The 9,789-nt window shown below is 43.0% G+C and overlaps 1 protein-coding gene across 2 annotated transcripts; it reads left to right on the top strand.

Moving 5' to 3' along the window:
* The first annotated feature begins 3,385 nt into the window (after positions 1-3,385).
* LOC140820224 (uncharacterized) lies at positions 3,386-8,242 on the top strand. 2 transcript variants are annotated; one of them, XM_073180561.1, is made up of 2 exons: positions 3,386-3,745; positions 8,119-8,216. In XM_073180561.1, the coding sequence occupies exons 1-2, from the start codon at positions 3,424-3,426 to the stop codon at positions 8,157-8,159; spliced, it is 363 nt and encodes a 120-aa protein (XP_073036662.1). In that variant the 5' UTR covers positions 3,386-3,423; the 3' UTR covers positions 8,160-8,216. The 2 variants fall into 2 exon arrangements, 1 of the variants encoding a protein (XP_073036662.1); XR_012115374.1 differs by lacking the exon at positions 3,386-3,745 and adding an exon at positions 7,606-7,640 and having other exon boundaries at positions 8,119-8,242.
* The last annotated feature ends 1,547 nt before the right edge of the window (positions 8,243-9,789 follow it).

Raw genomic sequence — 9,789 nt, 5'->3', positions numbered from 1 at the left:
AAGTATTAGTAGTGTGTTGGTGTTCGACCAACTCTTGGCGCTGAGCCCGCGTATCATGTTCCATTCGGAACATCCTGTCTCACAAACTGGCTCGAGGGATCGATGTGGTGGCGGCTGTTGGCGTTCTCTGGCCTTCTGGTTGTAACCTGCCCTAGCCTCTTGTCGTTCTACTTCTCGTCCTCCTCGCAAGCCTTCATATACCGTGATTGGGGCCTTGGCTTTCAAAACTTGTTCATCCGAGCCCCATTGCACACCGGCATGAAGACATAGTGCAGTGATAATATGTGGACAAGGGAGGCTGACGGTCATGAGTCCCGTACCAGCACGCATGATAAAACTGTTAATGAGCTTCCCAAGATCCACTATCTTCCCAGTCATTATGGCGTAAATCAACAACACTTTATCCTTTGTAATTTCTGTTTGATGTGATGAGGGCATGATTCGTGATAGAATGAAGATGCCCAACTGCGTGGGTCACGGCGTAAGTCAGATTTCTTCAGAGTGACTGGGGAGCCTTCATTCAAGCGCCACTCTTCACCCTCGATGCATAAGTTCCTGATAATCACATCGTAATCCACAGTGCCAGTAATCAAAGCAGTATACTCGTCATTTTCAAAACTCGGCAGATTATATATAGCATTAATGGTTGCCGAATAGAAATAGACCAGTTGCCCTCGTACCAAAACTCCGTAGTCCTCGTGTTTGATTCTCAGATTTGCATAAAATTCCCGGACTATAGATATAATTGCATCTGGCGGTGACTGGGCTATATCTACCCACCCCCTTCGCTCAACCTCTTCTATTATCGCACATTCAGGGTAAGTCAGATCTAACCCTCGTTCTTAATAATTGACCTAGACATGGTGCTCTCGTAAACTCTGAAGGCTTCCTCATTCCAAAATCTATTAGCATCGTAGGAACGAGAAGAGGAAGCCACATCTTTCGATCTTTTTCTAGGTGGCATAATTTCGCAAAAAATATCCACACTTATAGTCAATAAAGATAGAGCACAATGCCACCAACAATTGCTTGAATTCTGAAAATTATCCCCAATCAATAACAATATAAAAGAAATGGTAACCTTGATTGAAGAAAATAACTTGAAGGAGACACTCGGCGGCAGTAGGTAGTAGCGGTGGCGGCGGCGGCTATTGCTGGGTGGAGCAGCGGCGGCTTTGGGTGTGAGTGTTTGTTGAGGGAGGAGTGTTTGTTGAGGTGGGTAAATTTGGAGTGGAATTGTGAAGGGTAGATGATAGATTTGTGGAGGAGAGGATTTTTGGAGAGAATTGGTGGAGGAGGCGGCTGTTTTTCTGAGGGAGAGGAGTTTTGACTAAAACAAATCGAGAGGTATGTAATGACCCGAATTCTTATTTTGAATGAAGTATTAATTAAGACATAATTAATGAGTTGTTAATTTAGTATTATGAAGGAATTGATAATTCGGGTTTAAGGTGTTGGTATCCACCGAATTTTAAATGGAAGCCGATTCTTTTGTTTCCTTCACCGCATTCTTCAGAGAGAGTTCTAGTTGTACCTTAGGTTTTCTAGCCAATTTCTAGGGCACTTTGGTGTCGGGAAGTTTCGGAGCTAGTGTCGACTCGAGGAGGGTCGGTGTACTGAGATCGAGACATCATCAGCGGGCTGACGACGGACGCAGGTATAATCCTAAATCCTTAGATAGTGATTTAAGGATCATTAGGGAGAACTTGTAGCATGTTTGTTCTGGTTTGTTAGTGATTTCTTTATGTTGGTATTGTTTAGGTTCAGAGCTTTCTGTCAGATTGTTTTAGTGAGGTACGTGATGTACTGACTGAGATATCCAAGCGTAGTATACACACTTATATGCTGCATATTTATCTGTTGTATGATACATGTTTTACTGCTTTGGCATATTGTGCATGACATATCATGTTGAGCCTGATATCTTTTGAGATATACCTCGTTTGTTGGGGCCGCTCAGCCCTATTCTGTATTGTGGACGATGGGGCATCGAGAGCTACAGTGTCCGACGGGACCCGCGGGCTCTGATGACCTGGACATTGCAGGTCCACGTCTTGATGATGAGTGTGGGAGCCAAAACATGCCTAGGGCAGATCAGAGACTACACACTCAGGCTCCTCTAGACTGACCATGAGATTCTTGACTTGATCCTTGATATCCGAGCATATTGCATTTTGCATGCATCATATCAGTTTGTATACTCGTACATTCTCGTATTGGGCGATTGTCGCTCACGTCCTTGTTTTCATCTTGGGCACCCCATTCCACGGGGCAGGTCTTAGGTTGGACGGTTCGGACGACCAGGGCAGTGGCTAGAGCAGTTGGGTTTCAGTGGTGATCCAGTGGAGGTTTTCTGTGGTTTATAGTTTTCTCGTTCAGAATCATGTATTTGTTATGGTTGTATTAATGTTTAAGACTGTCGTTATTGTTTTGTTTTCATTTGGGTTGTAAGATGATTAAGTATTTGTTTCCGCTGTTTAACTGTTGGTATTAATTTTAATGTTGCATGTTTATTAGTCTGTTTAGTAGTGGCTCGGGTAAGGGCGCTACATTTGGGGGTATCAGAGCCTGCAAAGATTTTGGGACATTAGTAATTCTGTTTTGAGGATTTAGAAGTTGATTTTAGTTTCCTTTCAGATGTCAGGAGATGGAAGCAGTCACGGTAGTGTGGGACATGGCCGTTATGGCGACGATGAGGCTGGCCGAGAACATCGTCGTAGAGATCGTGACGGAAGGCGTCACCGAGATCATGATGAAAGGAGACGTAGGAACCATGTCAACATTATGGATTTCATGAAGATTGGACCTCCACCGTTGACCGGAGACGAGAATGCTGATGTTGCTGAAGCTTGGGTCGATATCATGGAGCAGTGTTTTCGAGTGTTGCACTATGACGAGGATGAGAAGATGGAGGTAGCTGATTTCATGATCCAAGGAAAAGCTCGGAAATGGTGGAAACCTGTTTCTGCCATTCTAGTTCAGCAGCATGGGCGGATTCGTTGGGAACATTTCCGTCAGGCCTTCATCAATCATCACTTTCCGCCAGCTCTTCGCCAGGCAAAGGAGATGGAACTGTTGACCATTAAGCAAGGAGATTCGAACATTGAGGATTATCAGAAGATTTTTACGGATCTGTTGCCGTATGCTCTTCACATCAGTGAGACTTATGCAGCAAAATATTCTCACTTTTTGAATGGTTTGAACCAGGAGATTTTTGATCGGGTTTCTGTCTGTGATGATCCTACTTCGTTCGAAGGATTAGTGAATCGTTGTCGTCAAGCCGAGATAAGTATTGCTAGGAGGAAGGCTATGCAGGCTAGCAAAAGTTCTAGTTCGTTGGGACCAAGGGGTCAGTCTTTCAAGAAGTCTGCATCTTCTTCTTCTTCTGGTTCTGGAGGGGTGCACAGCTTTGGCAGGAAAAAGATGCAATGTGGCCACTGCGGAGGTAATCACCCGACGGAGAATTGTCGAAGAGCAATAGGTGCATGTTTCAATTGTGGTGGTTTTGGTCACATGAAGAGGGATTGCCCTAATTTGGAGAATCAGAGTGGAGGCGGAGGTTCTATGACAGGGTCTTATAGTGGAAAACAGTCTGAGGCCACTGTTCAACAGAAAGGTTTTCCTGCTCAAGGTTCTCGTCATGGAGGAATGTCACAAGGATCTCAGCAACGCCCACGAGTTCAGGGGCAAGTGTTTGCCTTAAACCAAGAGCAAGCTGAGGAGCATAACGAGAGAGTCATTGCAGGTAATTTTCTTTTATGTGGTATTCCTGCATATGTATTGATCGACACTGGGGCATCGCATTCATTCATAGCATCAACGTTTGTTAAGAAGCATAAACTACCCTACGTGTCATTAGATGTTTTGTTGTCGGTGTCTATACCGATGGGACAAGAGGTTTTAGCTAAGCGACTTGTAGTAGACTGTTTGCTAGAGTTTGAGGGAAATTACTTGTCTGCCAATTTGATGATACTGGCTATGGAAGATTTCGATTGTATTATGGGAATCGACCTATTGACTAAGTATAGAGCGACGGTAGATTGTTATCAGCGTCTCGTTCAGTTTCGTCCAGAAGGAGACGAGAATTGGTTCTTCTTTGGTGAGGGAGCTCGACCTCCAATGCCAGTAGTGTCTGCTGTAAAGGCACAACGGGCTTTAGCAAAAGGAGGAGAAGGATACCTCATTTATGCTGTTGACGTATCAAAGGATGTAATCGACGTGAAGAACATTCCAGTTGTCGATGAATTTCCTGATGTTTTCCCCGATGAAATTCCTGGATTTCCTCCAGAGAGGGAAGTGGAAGCGGAGATAGAGTTGGTACCTGGAACCGCACCTATCTCCAGAGCGCCTTATAGATTGGCACCAACAGAGATGAAAGAGTTGAAACAACAGTTACAAGATCTTCTTGACAAAGGGTACATTAGACCCAGTGTGTCTCCTTGGGGAGCACCGGTGTTGTTCGTTAAAAAGAAGGATGGGTCTATGCGGCTTTGCATAGATTATCGGCAGTTGAACCGAGTAACAGTGAAGAATAAATATCCGTTACCACGGATTGATGATTTTTTTGATCAACTGCAAGGGACTTCAGTGTAATCGAAGATCGATTTACGGTCTGGATATCATCAACTTCGAGTTCATCAACGTGATATCTCTAAGGCTGCATTTCGAACAAGGTATGGACATTACGAGTTTCTAGTGATGCCGTTTGGTTTGACGAATGCTCCAGCAGTATTTATGGATTTGATGAACCGAGTATTCCAGGAGTATCTTGACAAGTTTTTCATTGTCTTTATTGATGACATATTGGTATACTCTCGTAGCCTTGAAGAGCATGCACAACATTTAAGGATTGTGTTGCTAACCTTAAGGAATCACCAACTGTATGCTAAGTTGAACAAGTGCGAGTTTTGGCTCGACAGAGTTGTCTTCTTGGGACATGTTATATCCAAAGATGGGATATCAGTGGATCCTAGCAAGATCGAAGCAGTGTTGAGTTGGGCACGACCGGAATCAGCTCAAGAGATAAGAAGTTTTCTGGGTTTGGCAGGTTATTACCGGAGATTCATTTCAGGATTTTCTCAGATTGCCAAACCATTGACTCAACTGACCTGTAAGAATGTGCAGTTCGAATGGACTCATGATTGTGAAAATAGTTTCAATGAACTGTGTCAACGTTTGACAACTGCACCAGTTTTAGCTCTGTCATCTGGATCAGGAGGGTACATTGTGTACACTGATGCATCACTTCAAGGACTTGGGTGCGTTTTAACTCAGAATGGTCATGTGATTGCATATGCATCAAGACAGTTGAAGAAGCATGAAGAGAATTATCCAGTTCATGATCTGGAATTGGCAGCGATTGTGTTTGCTTTGAAGATTTGGCGACATTATCTCTATGGAGAGAGATTTGAGATCTTTACAGATCACAAGAGTTTGAAATATATCTTCACTCAAGCAGAGTTGAATATGCGTCAAAGAAGATGGATGGATTTGTTAAAGGATTATGATTGCGAAATCAAGTATCATCCAGGATCAGAGAATCTTACAGCTGATGCTCTTAGTCGCAAGGTGAGATTATCTGCACTTCAGACAAGTTTCATATCAAGTGTAATCCAAGATTGTTGTTCTATGGGATTTCACTTCCGTCATAAGAAAGGAATGGAACACATTCGAGTAACGAGCATTTTATCTGAACCGATGTTGTATGCCAAAATCAGAGAAGCTCAGTTTTCTGATCCGAAGGTGGAAAAGTTAGCAAGGTTAGCTAACGGAGACAACACATCTGGCTTTGCGTTCCAAACAGATGGAACCTTGTGTCTGTCAGGAAGAGTCGTAGTTCCAGAAGATTCTAAATTGAGAGACGATATTTTATCTCAAGCTCATAGGAGTAAGTTGAGTATCCACCCTGGAAGCATGAAAATGATAAGGATTTGAAGACCAAGTTTTGGTGGAAAGGTATGAAGAGAAGTGTTTACCAGTTTGTAGCCAAGTGTTTGGTTTGTCAGCAAGTGAAAGCTGAACATCGACGACCAGGAGGATTACTTCAGAATCTTCCTATCTCTGAGTGGAAGTGGGATCATGTAACGATGGATTTTGTCACCCACTTGCCACTGTCTTCTAAGAATTGTGATGCAATTTGGGTTGTTCTGGACCGACTGACTAAGTCAACACATTTCATTTCGTATAGTCGGGAATATAGTTTCGATCGCATGGCAAGACTATACATCCAATAGATTCTTAAATATCATGGTGTGCCAACAAGTATAGTCAGTGATAGAGATCCACGCTCTACCTCAAGGTTCTGGGGAAGTTTTCAAAAAGCGTTGGGAACGACTTTGAGTCTGAGTACTGCCTATCATCCAGAGACCGATGGTCAGTCTGAGAGGACCATTCAGACACTCGAGGACATGTTGCGTGCTTGTGCTTTGGATTTTGGACCAGCATGGCATGATCATCTACCGCTTGTGGAGTTTGCATATAACAATAGCTACCACAGTAGCATTGGTATAGCTCCGTTCGAAGCATTGTATGGTAGACGTTGTCGTACTCCATTGTTTTGGGACGAAGTAGGAGAACAACAAGTGCAAGAACCTGAATTAGTGCAGCAAGCGATTGACGTAGTGGAATTGATCAAGAAGAGGATTAAAATTGCACAAGATCGTCAATCGAGTTATGCGAATACCAAGCGTAGACCTCTACAGTTTCAGTCAGGGGAAAGAGTTTTCCTTAAAGTTTCACTGTTCCGCAGGGTGATGAGATTTGGACTCAAGGGAAAATTAGCCCCAAGATTCATCGGACCTTTTGAGATCTTGGAATGTGTTGGAAATTTGGCGTATTGATTGGCTTTACCGGCGTATTTGTCCAGCATTCATAATGTCTTTCATGTATCGTTGCTACGACGGTATGTAGCAGATGACTCGCATGTTCTTAGTCCGACAGATGTTCAACTTGAAGAAGACTTGACTTATGTCGAGCAGCCGCTTTTAATCCTGGGTAGGAAAGAAAAAAGCTCAGAAACAAGACCATTCCCCTTGTTCTAGTGCAATGGCAACGCCGAGGTACTACAGAAGCAACTTGGGAGTTAGAGAGTCGTATGCGCTCAGAGTATCCTCATTTGTTTTGAGTTGTATTTTATTCAGTTGTATTGTACTTCAGTTTTGATTTTGAGGACGAAATCTTTGTAAGGAGGGGAGAATGTAATGACCCGAATTCCTATTTTGAATGAAGTATTAATTAAGACATAATTAATGAGTTGTTAATTTAGTATTTATTAAGGAATTGATAATTCGGGTTTAAGGTGTTGGTATCCACCGAATTTTAAATGGAAGCCGATTCTTTTGTTTCCTTCACCGCATTCTTCAGAGAGAGTTCTAGTTGTACCTTAGGTTTTCTAGCCAGTTTCTAGGGCACTTTGGTGTCGGGAAGTTTCGGAGCTAGTGTCGACTCGAGGAGGGTCGGTGTACTGAGATCGAGACATCATCAGCGGGCTGAGGACGGACACAGGTATAATCCTAAATCCTTAGATAGTGATTTAAGGATCATTAGGGAGAACTTGTAGCATGTTTGTTCTGGTTTGTTAGTGATTTCTTTATGTTGGTATTGTTTAGGTTCAGAGCTTTCTGTCAGATTGTTTTAGTGAGGTACGTGATGTACTGACTGAGATATCCAAGCGTAGTATACACACTTATATGCTGCATATTTATCTGTTGTATGATACATGTTTTACTGCTTTGGCATATTGTGCATGACATATCATGTTGAGCCTGATATCTTTTGAGATATACCTCGTTTGTTGGGGCCGCTCAGCCCTATTCTATATTGTGGACGATGGGGCATCGAGAGCTACAGTGTCCGACGGGACCCGCAGGCTCTGATGACCTGGACATTGCAGGTCCACGTCTTGATGATGAGTGTGGGAGCCAAAACATGCCTAGGACAGATCAGAGACTACACACTCAGCGCCTCTAGACTGAGCATGAGATTCTTGACTTAATCCTTTATCCGAGCATATTGCATTTTGCATGCATCATATCAGTTTGTATACTCGTACATTCTCGTATTGGGCGATTGTCGCTCACGTCCTTGTTTTCATCTTGGGCACCCCATTCCATGGGGCAGGTCTTAGGTTGGACGGTTCGGACGACCAGGGCAGTGGCTAGAGCAGTTGGGTTTCAGTGGTGATCCAGTGGAGGTTTTCTGTGGTTTATAGTTTTCTCTTTCAGAATCATTTATTTGTTATGGTTGTATTAATGTTTAAGACTGTCGTTATTGTTTTGTTTTCATTTGGGTTGTAAGATGATTAAGTATTTGGTTTCCGCTGTTTAACTGTTGGAATTAAGTTTTGCATGTTTATATGCCGATACCGCGCGCACTCCTCTGTGGGTCTTCAATAATTGAGGCGCGCGGTCGCACGAATTGTTGCGCGGCCGCGCGCAATGTTCTGTCCCCGCCCTATGATTGACGAGCGCGGATGCGCGTGATGTGGCGCGACCGAGCGTGAGGTTCTGGTTTTGCCTCTGGATCTGAGCGCGCTGATGCGCGTGATCTCGCCTGGTGGCGTGCATGCGTCTGTCCCCCTTTTTTTTAAATGTAAAAAAAACACACCTGCAAAAATTAAATCAATTCAAATCAATACGCGAAATGAACAATTAAAATCAAAAAATAAAATAAAAATAAACAAATAAAAAAAATGAATGAGAAAATAATCGTGGGTTGCCTCCCACGCGGCGCTTGGTTTAATGTCATCAGCCCGAGTCAGTTCTGCCTCAAGTAGATTCGGCCAGTGAGATGTTGTCCAAGTTCTGCACTTCATCTCCAAAATAGTGTTTCAATTGCTGACCATTCACTTTAAACGTTCTACCATCATTGCATTTGAGTTCGATTGCTCCGTATGGTTGCACTGCCTCCACTATAAACGGTCCTGACCACCTTGATTTTAGCTTTCCTGGAAATATTCTGAGACGAGAATTACAAAAGCAGCACCTGTTGTCCCGGTTCAAATGTTCTTTGCACAATGATCTTGTCATACCACTTCTTGGTTGGCTCTTTGTAGATCTTGGCATTCTCATATGCTTCATTTCGAAATTCATCCATCTCATTTAACTGCAGTTTTCGGACATCGCCAGAAGCTTTTAAATCAAAGTTTAACTTCTTTACTGCCCAAAATGCTCGGTGCTCCAATTCTAGCGGCAGATGGCATGCTTTCCCAAATACTAGCCTATAGGGATACATCCCAATAGGCATCTTGAATGCAGTCCGATAAGCCCATAACGCATCATCCAACTTAATGGCTCAATCCCTCCGGTTGGTGTTGACAGTCTTTTCCAGAATCTGTTTAATTTCCCGGTTGGATATTTCAGCTTGTCCATTCAACTGAGGATGATATGCTAGTGCCACTTTGTGCTTCACAATGCATTTAGCCAAAAGTGAGTTGAAAATTCTATTGCAAAAATACGTACCTTCATCACTTATGATAGCTCTCGGTGTTCCAAACCTGGTGAAGATGTTCTTATGCACGAATTTAACTACAACAGAAGCATCATTAGTATTGGTGGCGATTGCTTCCACCCATTTCGAAACATAATCCACAGCTAATAAAATATAAGAATTAACAAAAGAAGGAGGAAAGGGTCCCATGAAATCTATACCTCAAACGTCAAAAAGTTCCACTTCCAAAACATTTGTCAGTGGTAATTCATGATGCCTAGAGATGTTTCCTAGCCTCTGGCATCTATCAAATGATTTTACTAAGGTATAACTATCTTTAAACAAACTAGGCCAATAAAAACC

This window comes from Primulina eburnea, chromosome 18, assembly GCF_022965805.1.
Source record: "Primulina eburnea isolate SZY01 chromosome 18, ASM2296580v1, whole genome shotgun sequence".
NCBI classification, from domain to species: domain Eukaryota; kingdom Viridiplantae; phylum Streptophyta; class Magnoliopsida; order Lamiales; family Gesneriaceae; genus Primulina; species Primulina eburnea.
This window is presented reverse-complemented; position numbering and strand designations above follow the sequence as displayed.

What these genes read in the sequence shown, in the direction of transcription:
- LOC140820224 (XM_073180561.1), top strand. Translation starts at nt 3,424, where the DNA reads ATGCAATGTGGCCACTGCGGAGGTAATCACCCGACGGAGAATTGTCGA. An exon ending in TAACGAGAGAGTCATTGCAG is followed by an intron (nt 3,746 to 8,118) that starts GTAATTTTCTTT and finishes TCCATGGGGCAG; the next exon opens with GTCTTAGGTTGGACGGTTCG.